General features: G+C 41.5%; 2 protein-coding genes across 8 annotated transcripts; one reads left to right on the forward strand and one right to left on the reverse strand.

Annotated features, from left to right (window-relative positions):
* Positions 1-593: 593 nt before the first annotated feature.
* On the reverse strand, positions 594-4,259 carry LOC109853584. Of its 6 annotated transcripts, none has more exons than XM_020425839.1 (6): positions 4,098-4,259; positions 3,144-3,436; positions 2,947-3,055; positions 2,488-2,844; positions 1,942-2,263; positions 594-1,802 (listed from the first exon to the last, which is right to left on the reverse strand). In XM_020425839.1, exons 2-6 carry the CDS (start codon positions 3,410-3,412, stop codon positions 1,276-1,278), a joined length of 1,584 nt encoding a protein of 527 aa, XP_020281428.1. In that variant the 5' UTR covers positions 3,413-3,436; positions 4,098-4,259; the 3' UTR covers positions 594-1,275. The 6 variants fall into 6 exon arrangements, with proteins under 6 accessions (XP_020281428.1, XP_020281427.1, XP_020281426.1 ...); XM_020425838.1 differs by lacking the exon at positions 4,098-4,259 and adding an exon at positions 3,979-4,083; XM_020425837.1 differs by lacking the exon at positions 4,098-4,259 and adding an exon at positions 3,610-3,716.
* Positions 4,260-5,228: 969 nt separating this feature from the next.
* Positions 5,229-8,187, forward strand: LOC109853585 (protein FAM122A). Of its 2 annotated transcripts, none has more exons than XM_020425843.1 (5): positions 5,229-5,853; positions 6,061-6,121; positions 6,343-6,749; positions 6,922-7,062; positions 7,150-8,187. In XM_020425843.1, the coding sequence occupies exons 1-5, from the start codon at positions 5,741-5,743 to the stop codon at positions 7,376-7,378; spliced, it is 951 nt and encodes a 316-aa protein (XP_020281432.1). In that variant the 5' UTR covers positions 5,229-5,740; the 3' UTR covers positions 7,379-8,187. The 2 variants fall into 2 exon arrangements, with proteins under 2 accessions (XP_020281432.1, XP_020281433.1); XM_020425844.1 differs by having other exon boundaries at positions 6,361-6,749.
* The last annotated feature ends 5,239 nt before the right edge of the window (positions 8,188-13,426 follow it).

Raw genomic sequence — 13,426 nt, forward strand, 5'->3', positions numbered from 1 at the left:
TTTCTATTAATATTTTTATTAACTTCTATTTCTTCATTAATTGTATTCTCATCTCGATTTTTCACCAAAAATCGGAGATCGACCATTTGTTATGACATAAAAAAAACAGCGTACGGCGGAAACTCCCAACGGTCGAATGAACAAAAAGTCGTGAATTTTTACAAACGTTGCGGCCTGTCTTTTGTTGTATCGATAACAAAAATATAGCCGAAAAACTAAAAATTTAATTTATTGCAGTAGTAAATTAGCCTATATATAATAGAAGTTAGCTACACATAATAAAAAAATTAGCTATACATAATAGAATTTTCTACATGTGATCGTTAGAGATCGTGTCCTGTATTTTATACGAAAAAAAAAATATATTTATTAGGTCTACCGGAAAGTTCTGTCCGTTTTTGGAATAAAACAAAATACAAAGTTTTCTTACCGTCAATAAACTTTATTATAATTTATTATAATCGCCATTATATTATTAATGATTTCTTGCCAGCGTGAGGGCAATTTGTATATCCCATTTTTGAAAAATTAAGAAAAATTTGTATTTTGTTTTATTCCAAAAACAGACAGAACTTTCCGGTAGACCTAATATATATATATTGTATGTTCGAAATTATAGAACAAAAATTTTTTTACATAAATCAACGTACACAAATGTTACAAATTTACATACAAAGCTATTTGTTTCTTGTATTTATTCCTCTCTTGTTGACTGTATCACTTATATGATATCCTCTTTTATTTTTTTTTTATATAAGATGTGTATAAGATGTATAGAACTCTACAACGTATACGCATCAACTCTCAAACCGTATAAATTTTCCCCTTTATCGCTTTTCCCACCACTAAGCATGATTAAAACCGCGCACGATTACAAACTGCGCTAGCATTAGCGCAGATAGTCTTTGCGCATACGTGAGTTAAAGAGTAAGGGAAAAGGGAAATATATAAGTTTTCGGATGTTGGTCGATTCCGACTGTGTACGTTTTGAGAGGTTGTATTGAACTTTTCTTTTTTCTTTTTTTTTTGCGCTAAGAGCATCATCCTATTTCGTGGCAATTCGCGAGCAATGAGACTAGAACAAGAGCTTCTTAGCGCAAAAACGAACTACAGGAACATATATATATATTCGCGCATTTTATCCTATCCTATATCCAATGAAGAAATAGATCTGTTCTCAATACAATCAATGATCGCATCTCACTTACGCTGCTAATGTGAGCTCACATAATAAGTAAATATCTGTACATATTTTACAACAAGAGCAAAGAGAGTTCAAGGCACAAAGATGTAGTGGGATACATCGTTAGTGTCCTCCATGACTTTAGACTGGAGCAGCTTGATCTCGAGCCTCAGCTTTTCCGTCTCCATTTCCTGTTTCTTTATCTTGTTCGTGTAACATCTGATCTGCAACTTTAACTTGTCCTTCTTCAGCTTCAGCATCTCGGTCTCTTGATGCAACTTTCCCTTTTCCGCGCGCAACACGGTCAGTTGTTCCTGAAGTAGCTGATTATTCGCTTCGTCCGACAATACTGCCTTGGACGTCTCCGCGCCTTGCTGCTCGTCGTCGAGTTTGGTCATGTTCGTCTCACTTGCGGACCGACTTTCCGGTTCCGTTTCTATCGTGGGACTCTCCTTCATAATCCAGATTCTCGAATCCGCTTCGTCGAAACTGTCGGGTGACTTCGGGGGTTGCTGCAGCACCAACGTGTCGCTTTGCGACTTGTGACTAGGCGACGTGGACGTTCCTTTCGCAACTTTCTCGATGGCGGCGGTTGGAACGATGGTCTCTATATCTAAAACTGATACGGTAAAAAAAAACAAATCTCCTCAATGTTCTCCGATTTGCAATCTCTCTCTCTCTCGTTTTCTTTCTCTCTTCTTTCGTTCTTGTACAAATAATCACTGTAAAATGAAAAAAAAAAAAAAACCGAATATTACCGCATGGCTTCGGCGATTGGCTCTCGTCCACCGCATGCGTCAGGGGATCCTCGCAATAGCTATTGAATTCTCTCTCGTCAACGAAAACAGAACCGTCTGTATTGACAATAGATTCTACTATCACCGACGGGTCGTTGCTCTCCATCACAAGCTCGCCTACTATTTCCCCGTCGGTCGTCATTATATCGCCCTCAGTGCTCGTTCTTATTAATTCGCCTTCGCTCGTATTGATTTCACCGACCTCTTCCTGCGTCAACTGACTGCTGTAAGACTCCTCGCCGTCGTTTCCCTCGCTAACTTCTAATTCCGCTGCCGACAATCCCTGAGACAGAACATTTTTATTTTTCCTACTCTCATTTGAACGGTCCGCTTTCAAATTAACAAACTCTGAATTATGCGTGCTTCTAGATCAGAGCCTTCCAACTCGCGCACGGCGTGCGGTTTGCGCAATAAGATTTCTATGCGATCGCGTGATCAGTTGGAAGGCTCTGTTCTAGATAACTAATCGAGTTGTTTCGAGATCTGATAATCAAAATGACGCGTTACCTCTTGACTCCAAGTGGATTCGTCCTCTTTCTTCATTCTTTTAATGGTTTGTCTTATTTCGGTGTCGGACTCAAGATCTCTCTTTTTACCGCCGTCTCTCCCTTGCAGTTTTTCCATTTTCTCCGCCTCGAGAATCTTCTTGAACAACTGACACATCCGTTCCGGCGTGATGTGTCTCTTCTGCTTGTTGGCCGCGGCTATATTGAACAGATCTTTGGATCGCAGTATCTTGTTAGTGCGCAATCGCACGTACTCTTTCAATCTCTTCCGATCGATGTGCAACTGCATGAGATCCTGAACTTCCTGTTTGATCTCGCCACAGAGCTTTCTCTCTTGCGGAAGGTTTTTAAACAGTTCCTGTAAAATACAAATTCCTTCTAAAAAGTCTTCATCATGTTGTATCAAACGTGTTTAAAATTGCGACGGAGAGCAAGTTTCTGTTGTAACTATTGTACATGCCTCTGAGATTTCGTGATTGTGTTCATTGTTAACGCTGGTCACTTCCAATTTCGTGCCATCCTTGGAAGCTCGGAGCATGATGTGTGCGGGACAGTTTGTTCGTATTGATCTGAAAAATATTCACAGATTGTATCAACACCAATGTACATTTGATTGTAACAATGTACAATCATTCGCAAACAGAAATTGATACCAACTGAGATTGTCTTCTGCCAGCACCGCGTGGCAGGAACTTTTGACCGCCGTAAATGCAAGCATATTTGACAGAATAATATTTCAACTTCTCGCTAATAGGTCGAGCGGTTTTCATATGAGCGCCGCTCACAGTTCTGCTGTCGCGCCTCCAGTAATGCACCAAACTCTGCTTAGAGAATCTGTCAAGTTTCTGTTCCAGCTCCTCGTAACTGTCAAACATCTCACCTAGGTGAAAAGATACGTCGTCACCGTCCCCGGTGCTTACATCCATTATTTAGAGAGAGCGATCAACAATCTGCGACAGTAATCAGAAAGAGCTAAGTCATTGCACAGGTCGCTCAAAGATCTAGTCATCTTGAATAGATTCGTGACCGTTCTTCGGTCAATACAAAGTCTGAAACTCATCATTCAAGCAACTGATCTCTCTGTGTGTTTATTTGAAACAAATTAAATTGTGATTGAATTTACTTAATACAATATAAGATTGACAAATCTTGCGCGAGACAAAATCTGATACCGAGATCAGGACAGGAGAGAGAGAGAGAGAGAGAGAGAGAGAGAGAGAGAGAGAGAGAGAGAGAGACTAGCATGACGAAATGCAAATCAGCGATCGAGTCGAACACGCGACGAAGACGTCGTCGTCGCCGCCGTCGTCGACGAACATGACTCGAGCCGACGATGCTCGGTCCCCGTCGAACGCGACAGCATCGTTCGACGGGGCTCGACATGGCCGGGAACAAATATAGGTTATGTTGTGTTGATGATTGGCGTGGCAGAAGCCACATCGGGAACCGTGAATACAGACAGAGCGAATATCGGCAGAAGAATCGGACGTACAGGCGACATTTTCGTTCTCCGCGTGATCAGGCACCCCGACTCCCGGGACTTTTCGTCGCCGTGAAACAAAAATTCGTCCAAGTCTCACGATCCACGATTCGCTAAAATAAGGTACATACCGCTGCCGATCTCTCGCTGTGTTACCGTTCCCGCAAAATTGTCGGATATGTGCCCGGGGTTTTCTCTCCCTCTCCCGCGGTTTCCAATTTTCGATACGAGAGAAAGAAAACTCGCGCTTTCACGAAAAAGTTCCGCCGTCGGAAATTCGATTTGAAAATGTTCGAAAAGGAAGAGATCCCGACGTTTCCTCCAATCTTTTTAAATATCGTTCCCATCCCCCGGGAGGGTCTACTAGTCTCGAATTCTAATCGAATCGAAGCAAAACTCCCGAAGACAAAATGCGATTTACGTAATTTTGCAAATAATTTTGAATCGCGGACGAAAGTAGAAACGCGCGTTAAACGCAATTTTATTTGCGAGCGCGTTGAATTTTTCAGTTTTTTATTACGCAATTTCTTAATTACATTAATTGTTTTTAATGCAATTACAACGCTTAAGTAGCTTCCGCGCGCGCAAAAACTATCTTTTATAAACATTCGCGCGCATTTCGACTCGAATTTCTAGATTTTGAAAATTCCTTGTATTGTTAAAAAAATTAAAAAAAATCGACAATGTCTCAATTTTAACGAAATGAAATTTGTTTCATTAATTAAAATTTCCAGTAATAATAATAACGATAATAATAAAAAAACCTGCGAGGTTCATTTCGAAAAGTTGTGCGAGAGATCGCGCGTGTTTATTCGCTAGTTGAGCGCACAACAGTTGGACACCCAATTGCGGGTTAGAGGATTACACACGGGGGGGGGGGGGGCGCAGTCTCACCAACTCCGGTCTTCAACTCGATCGTTTCGATTTAACTCGACGAAATTGACCAATCGCATTCAACCGATTAGCCGAATTGGCCAATCGCGAGTAAAACAGTTAATCAAACCAATTGAGTTAACCGGGAAGGGTTGGTCGAACTGGCCCGGCCGTGATGAATGAACGACGACGAGGATACATAGACAGGATGCGTCCAATTTGAAAATCCGTCTAGCAACGCCGTCTACAAATCCGGAAACCAATTCCCTTTTATGTTTCAATCCCATCTTTCTGTTTCAAACACCTAGAGCGACACAGCGCGCGAGGCCCTGGCTCGAGAACAGTGACTGGGAGAGACCGAGGGGGAGAGAAGAGGACTTTACCTGCCTCGCGCTCGGCTCGGCTCCGGGCCTCGACCGAGCCCTCAAACTCGAGAGATCGCTCCACCTGGCAGCCACCAGTCCTTCCTCTCTCGCTTCGTTGCTCTCGTTCATCTTCATCGTTCGCTTCAACTCGCGCGTTAACGAAACGCCGCGGTCGGTTCTTGGTTCGTTCAAGCGATTGAGTCTCGTGAACGCGAGAGCTTTCCCGAACGTGCGCACCCCTCTTCCGCGATAGGTGTCAGACGCTCCGTGTCCGCGGTGACGACAACGGACGACAACGTGCAACGGTCGGTACACGAGGGTTGCGCCTGATAATCGAAAGGTTCGCGCGAGATCAGCCCGGTACGACCGCGATTCGAACACGGCATACAGGAACACGACGACGAGAACGACATTGTCGGACTGACTGTCTCGGGACATCGCTCGCGTCACGGGATCTCCTATGTGCCCTCTCAACGTGGACGCCGCCGCACGACGAGGTATCACGACACCCGGGATTGTCGCGTGCCCAGGCAATCATGGACGTTGATTGTCCGATCATTAGCCTGAAGCGATCCAGTAGCGCACCGATGATTAACGAGATCAGTAGTGCGACCATGTCCGTCACTACACCGTCTACGTCGTCGTCGAGGTATGTCACTCGCTCTTTTCCCGTCTCGCTCATTTTCTTGTTATCTCATTCGCTCGTTTCCGAAAACACGATCCCCCGAGTCTGAATTGCGAAACGACGATAGAAAATTAGCTGCGATTTTTGCCAAAGACTCGATGATACGTTTCTGTTGTTTGTCTCTCTCTCTGTTTTTTTTTTTCACTTGGAATTTCTTCTGTGTACTTGCAGGGATGTGTCAGCCTACAATGTGTTTCCGAATTCGCCCCGTTTACGACGCTTCAGCACTAGTGTAAGATTACAACACTTTTTTTCATTATTTACATCTTGTTTCAACATTATACTTGTGTAATATATTTGATACATAATTATCTCTTAAACATAGTACATATAATCAATACTGTACTGTCAATTATATAATGTAGTTAATATACAAATGTTTTATTTAATTTTATAACAAACAAAACACGCTTAACAATTGTTTAATTCTCTAATCCCTCTGTGCGTCCTTAGCCTCTCATTCGATTTCAGAGTCCTGGTAACGTTCCTAGATTGACGCCAAGAGTTAGCCAGTTGAGACAAGAGGAGTGCATAGACGTCGCCGGCCAGGAGGCGGCCCACGAGAAGGAAATTCACAGTGCTATGCAGATATCGCAGTCATGGGAGGATCTCACCTTGGAAGCAGAAGGACTGTCGTTCAAGGACTCGGACTCTTCTGTACAGCAACTTAGCAAACTAGAACGACCAAAAAGGCTACTAGATCCTTTAAGCTTGAATCTATCCATTACCGGGTCACCGCTGTGTTCATCGCCATCACCTACTAGATCTGGATTTCAGAGACAGTGCTATTCTCCCAGCATTCCACACATTTGGAAGAACAATTTGTCTCCTAGTCCCACAAGAAAAGCATTTGCCACGAGGTATTTTTAACTTGCTGTAAACTCTAAAAACTTATCCTATCTTATTTGAATAATCCTGGAAATTTGATAAATCATTAAGTCCGGGAAAAAATACTCTTCAAAGAAAAGTTTAGTCTTTATTTAGCCTTTATTTTCTTCATTTGTGTGTTAATATTTTATATGTAACACACAGGCGCAGTTTGAGTCCTATCGCAATAAGACCGAGCTGCTTGGGTCCGGTCAAACGAAAATTCGAACTGGACGAGAGCGGATTGGACAACTTGCAACCGCCAATAAAACGTACCTCCGGCTTACTGACGTCGGTCGCATCCAGGTATCTTTGTTTGATCATTATCTGGCTGTTTCAAAGTCAATCAAATTTTGGAGAATCTAATTTTTTCCTAATTCATTTCTTCTGTAGATTGGATGCATTGTCCAGCCCGCTTCCAGGAACAATCAGTTCCGTCGGCACACCGGAGTCGTTGTCGAGCGCTGACTCGCCTGGTTTCTCTTTCCGACCGGTGGACAGTCCGTCGCCGGGGCGTGTTGTGCCCAACAGCGACAGCGATTCCCTGTCGGACGCCAGCAATCAGAGCAAATCAACGGATCAGGTGCGGACCGATCAGACCAGTCAGGACAATCACAGATGAACACGAGAGTTTGTCGTCGGTCGCACGAGAGACTGAAGATCGTTCGTGTTTCACAGAATCTGAATTTCTCGCGAAACATCCTCGTTGTCGAAGAGCTGTGAATTTTACGCCCGTCGGGGCGTGCGCTCTGACTCTCCTCGTGCTCCCGAGATGCCATTTGCGGCGTGCTTCCGCGCAAATGTCAACTCTCGTCTTGCTTTTGTCCTGGTACGCCTGCTGAGACACGACGCGCAACGGCGGTACGTGATCGATCAAGACAAGAACCAATCGGACGAGATGCGCGACCACTTGCGTCGACATAATGTGTGGCGCGTTAGAAAAGGTAGTATTTCTGCGAAATCCTACTTTGGCAGTTGATGTATTTTCTCACGTCGGAGATGTGATCCAATGATGAAAAAAAAAGAGACGATGATGGATGGAACTCCGGTGTTGATTACGTAACTTACGTAATTTTTACGCGAGAGAACTGACGGACCTCCTTCTCCGACGCGGTTCTCGATGTAACATAGCGCCAACAGTGTTCTCTCTTTTCCCTTCCTTCTCTTTTTTTTGATTGTGCTGAACCAAACATATCGGCGGAAAGACGCTTTATGTGCCTACATGTGTAATCCGTAACGTTTCGCGTTTAGCTCGAGGTGAGATGCTCGCGTTTCTCCGACCAGGTTCTATTCCCTTTCTTTTAATCTTATGATACGAGCCTCTGTATGTATATCGTAACTAGTATATATGCGACGATAACGTCTCGTCCTATTTCTTTTTTTTATTACGTTCTATAATTCCTTGGCCCTTGTTATCTATTTTTAACACGTAGCAAGTTTATATATATATATATATATATATATATATTATATATATATATATGCATAAATATATAGTTTGGGCATTGAACAATCTTCCCGCGATACGCTTCTAAAACGAGTGTAAGTTACGAATTTTGGGTTTTCGAAATCTCTTGTAATTCATAAAAAAAAAGAAAACGCCACAGCTCGTCCCCGATGCCCCCCTTTGTTGTGTAATCTCTTTGTCGACACCAGCGGGTTTTGAGTTTTGCTCGCGAGATCATGCTCGACTCTGATAGATGATTTGGAAAAAGTTTTCGGCAAGTTTTTGCGTCAATAATATAAGAGAAAAAAATTTATAATCGCATAAATATAGAGAATCTATATAATACATACATATATACATATATATAGTTGAAGGGGCGAGCTTGAGGACTATGGAGAGTCCTGCATATAGTTTTAGTATGTCTTTCAAAATATACGTTTCTAGAGAAATAAGAGCGTAATACATATATATATATATATATGTCCCGTATATTATCCTTCAAAGATTAGAAAGTATCCGATCGTGTTTGATCTCAAATTTGCGAGAATATCATTGTTTTCGGTTTTATTTTCCAATTTCCCATCTGAAAAATTCTGCGTTTTACACGGACGCGAAACTCAAATCCCGCATATATAGGGTATTTTCTCTATTTAAAAAATTTTTTTTTATTTTTGTTAGTACTGCAGAGTACAAACCGAGTATATTCGATAACGCATGTTGCACACACAGACACAAAACACACAAACGATCATTGTAATTCGTGAAAAAACGAACGAACATTAAATCATTATTTGTTCTATATATATAAATAATACAATATATATATAATCGCGTGCTTTTTTCTCTTAGATTTTTCTTCAAATGATATCAACAAATGAATTCGAGACACATACACACACACACACACACACATTCTTTCTCCTCCCCCCAGCCACTTTCGCTCTCGTATATTATATATATATGTTACTTTTACGAATGTGTGGCCGTTGCGTCGCAGACACATTCGTTTTCTTCACTCCAAACCAAAGTATAAATAGTATTAAGTTCGAATTTTGTTCTACATATCGCGGTACCTTCGTTGCTCCATCCTCCGTTCGTTTTTTTTTTTTTTTTTTTTTTTTCTCGACGAAAACACGGTATTTGCGCATGCTGGAGTTGTCGAGAGAGACTTCGATCTCTCGACACGTCCTTGTACCGTCTCTTTGCAAAATACACTGATAGATATCTCTCTCTTTCTCTTTCTCTGAAACCGTGTAGAGCGTGTTGCGAAATGTGTATATGATTTTTTGATCATCGAACGGAGCATTCCGAGATGAAGATTCCATATATATATATATATATATACACACACACGTGTGTGTGTGTATGTGTGTGTGGAAAATGTGGAATGGCCCGATCCGGCACGCAGAACGAAAAGAAAACGCGTGCTTGGCTATTGATTGTTCTTTTGCTCGTTTTTTGTTTAGGAGGAGAGGAAAAAATTGTAAAAGCGCAAAAAGACAGTCAGTCTTCTTTTCTCGACCGATGAGAACAGATTTAAACGTTTATTTGCGCGTTCAACAACAAAGTTTGTTTTATCTTTCTCTACAATATATTCGTGTCTCTTGCACAAATGATCCTACATTGTAAGGGCTTGTCTGGAATATTCCGGAGACGGTTAAGGATAGGAATATCAAAATTCACGCCATCGATCTTGATGGAAGTGAAACTATCGATCATCGCAACAAAGACCATCTTCCTGGCCTTGTTTACGAGCGAAGATATTCTAACGAAGGGCTCGTATTTAGAATGTGCACCGAAATTTCCCCTGTAGGTGAAAACATAAGCAACCCGCCGGTTACATCTTTCCGGATCCTTGTGTCTCCAAGATTCAGTGGCTCGAGGTTCACCTCCCGCCGCGCTTTCTTCATGATATCTGCACATACGAGGTTTTTCCATCCGTAACTAACGGATCTAAGTGCGAGAGCACCCTATATATCCCTGCCTACGTTGGAATCCAAGACGTTCACCCCAAGACTAACTACATCCTCAGAATTGAGGTTCTAGGAGATATCTCGGTTCTCGGTCCTACTAACATGCGCTAGTGTCCATCGCCAAAAACTTATCCACATACCGTCAGTTGATCGCGGTAGCTGTAAATCTCCAGGCGCATGCCTTATTATTTGGTATATACACTAAGCGCGACGACTGTCGTCTCGTAATAGCCCAGTCTACTCCAGTTGGTTGAGAGAAATCTTTTTTCCCTTATTTCATCATACAGGCTGACCCTTAGACCGAGTTCGCGCCAATCATATGTCTTTGGCGTCATTGATGCCTGTGCGAGTCCAGCCCCACCAACAACATAATTGAATATATTGCTGCTCTTGTTTAAGTTGATGAGTCCGCTTTTGTCGTGCGGATCTTTTAACGCTTTAACAAGTGCCTCGCCAATGTCCGTAATTATCATTTTTCCGTGGTTCTTGCCCCTATCTCTTCCAACGGCATATACCACAGAAAATTCTGTCTTTGACAACAATTCTATCCGGGGAAATGGATTCATATTCACTGCATGTTATTACTCCATCATCCGCAGTTTGACCCAGCCTGCTGTTGGTTTTCTTGCTGGGTAGGTCCATTCTTTTTTTATGTTGAGGCTTTAATCTCGTCGTCACTTTTGGTTCCACCAGCGACTTGAACACGCTAAAGTGCCTGCTATCTATCTCGAATTAGCTCTTCAACTGGCTGATGTAATGTGTCACACGCAGCATACGATGTCCTACCTCCGTGATTAGCGTCGGAGAAGTAGCTCTTCTGTAGGTACTTCTCCGCCTCTGTGCTAGAATTTCTTGCTCACTCTCACGCAGCATATACCTGACGATCTCCCTTTCCCACACCTCGCGTGAGTCCCATTATTTCTTCTTTGGTGATTCGAGTTTCATCTCACATAGGATGTATGTTGCCATTCTTGGCGTGCATTTCTTTATTATGAGCTAAGGCCAAAGCTTCAGCCCACCAGTACTGAAACTTACTCTCTAATAAAGGCCGCACGTTATACTGTGCTGTAGAATCTGGTACTTTACACGATCTATTAGCAGAACACCTCAGTTCAATGAAGGCAGACGCCCTGCTTCAACAGAGACTCTCCATAGTCGGAGGCAACAATTTCTTTTACAGACACATCTTTCTGCTGAGCTTGCAGTTTGTCCACTGAATCACCTGCGCACGACTCCACCGGGTCCTCCATGCTTTCGACCAACTGTCGCCCTCGCCCTTGTCCGTTAACTAAAACGGCTACTTTCCTCGCCTACAGGACATGGTCCTTCCTTTGCGCAAGTCAAATCTTTTTCACTGCTGGTGTTAGCAGTCTGAGGTATTCCTTCACTAGGGCGACAGCCTACGTTCTGTTTGGGCTTGCTGCTGACATATATCCCCACAACCTTTTTTAAGCTGGTTACGCTAAACAAACTTTGTTGTTGAACGCGCAAATGAACTTTTAAATTTGTTCTCATCGGTCGAGAAAAGAAGAGTGACTGTCTTTTTCTCTTTTCAATTTATTTATTTTACAATTTTTCCTCTCCTCCTGAACAAAAGACGAGCAAATAAAAATCAATGGTCAAGAACGCGCTTTTCTTTTCGTTCCGCGTGCCGGATTGGGCCATTCCACAGTTTTCACATTCACAATGTGGAATCACTTGTGCAAGAGACACGAATATATTCTAGAGAGAGATAAAACGAACTTTGTTGTTGAACGCGCAAATACACTTTTAAATGTCTGTCTACATTTGGCCGAGAAAAGAAGATTTTCTTTTCGCTTTTACAATTTTTTCTTCTCCTGAACAAAAGATGATAAAAAAAAAATCATTAGCCAAGCACGAGTTTCTTTTTCTTCTGCGTGCCGAATCGGGCCATTCCACATTTTCGACATTCCGCGTTCAACAACAAAAAGTTCGTTTTATTTGTCTCTAAAATATGTTCATGTCTCTTCACAAATGATTCTGACATATATATTACGATATTTCGATCGGGCATTAATCCTCTTGAAAAATATACGATTATGCAAAATATTATGTATGCGTATGTAAATAGGACACCGGAGAGAAACACCGATTATGTATAATTCATGTGTGTAGATCTACGCAAAAAAAAAAAAAACAAAAACCAAAAAAAACAAAATTTAGATTTTTCAGGAGTGCGATTCTCAATGACCGGAGAGACTCGCACACTGACGACACACGAATCCATGATTTTGCCAGAAAACAGATTTGTTAGAATTTGTTTGCGCGATAAAAATTTCTCACACACTCAGACCTCGTGTAGAAAGTTACGTTTTTAAACTCTCTTCTTGGTTCGACTTTGTTAATAATAATAATATATAACCTGATTATTGTAAGCAATAACGTAGCGTTAAACAAATCTTTTTAGCAACCACGTTCTCTCGTTTTTCTCAATTCCAAGTAATTTTGTATTATTCCACTTGACTTTCCAAGAAGATCTTGATGCTGTTTTTTTTTTTTTAGCTTTACGATAATTGTTTTTTCTTTTTCTCGCTTATATAAGATACGATCCTCGCGAGTAAACGGAGGACGATTGTACTAATATAATGCGTAGGATGCATATTTTTAACGGAAAAAAATTAATAACTCGAGAAATGTGAATGTGCAAAAAACCACGATTGTCTCTGTATATGCCAGGTTTTTTTGTATAGAGCTTAGCGTGTAGAAAAATCGATATCTAGTGTAGCGCGCGAAAAAAAAAACAAACTTCTCTAGCAGGAAAATGTGGATTTTTCAAACCGTACGTATGCTTCCTATATCTAAGACTGAAAGTATCGCATAAGGTATACATTAAAAAAAAAAAAAGAGAAAAAAAACAAAACAATCTTTTTTTGCCATATATATGTACGTTATTGAATTCGCGATTACGCTCCTGTCTCTTCTCTCTCAGATGTCTTTTTCCAAATATCCGTGCATGAAGGAATTCGAATTCGACGCAAGCAACTCCCGATGTTTACACGTTATATCCCGGCAGCAGCGATCTACCGTTTAAATATGTATGAAACTTAAAATGAACAAATTTAGGACTTCAGAAACATTTATATTTATGTTGTTTATGTAGAACAGAACGCAATTTTTTTGTACATATTAATTATGCACACGTTATAAATTCTATGTGCTGATTTAGTTGGTGGTTATTGTAACTTCTTTGTTCTGTTTTCTAATCGAATTGTTTTGTATTAGAAAAGAA

This window comes from Pseudomyrmex gracilis, unplaced genomic scaffold (genome assembly GCF_002006095.1).
Source record: "Pseudomyrmex gracilis isolate BER0280 unplaced genomic scaffold, ASM200609v1 scaffold_51, whole genome shotgun sequence".
Lineage (NCBI taxonomy): Eukaryota > Metazoa > Arthropoda > Insecta > Hymenoptera > Formicidae > Pseudomyrmex > Pseudomyrmex gracilis.

Excerpts from the sequence above, each read along its gene's own strand:
- LOC109853585 (XM_020425843.1), top strand. The coding sequence starts at position 5,741 with ATGGACGTTGATTGTCCGATCATTAGCCTGAAGCGATCCAGTAGCGCA. Across the intron at positions 6,122-6,342 it reads TACGACGCTTCAGCACTAGT|CCTCTCATTCGATTTCAGAG; the intron begins GTAAGATTACAA and ends GTGCGTCCTTAG. Across the intron at positions 7,063-7,149 it reads CTGACGTCGGTCGCATCCAG|ATTGGATGCATTGTCCAGCC; the intron begins GTATCTTTGTTT and ends TTTCTTCTGTAG.
- LOC109853584 (XM_020425839.1), bottom strand. The coding sequence starts at position 3,412 with ATGGATGTAAGCACCGGGGACGGTGACGACGTATCTTTTCACCTAGGT. Across the intron at positions 2,845-2,946 it reads ACAATCACGAAATCTCAGAG|GAACTGTTTAAAAACCTTCC; the intron begins GCATGTACAATA and ends TGTATTTTACAG. Across the intron at positions 2,264-2,487 it reads AATCCACTTGGAGTCAAGAG|GGATTGTCGGCAGCGGAATT; the intron begins GTAACGCGTCAT and ends GTTCTGTCTCAG.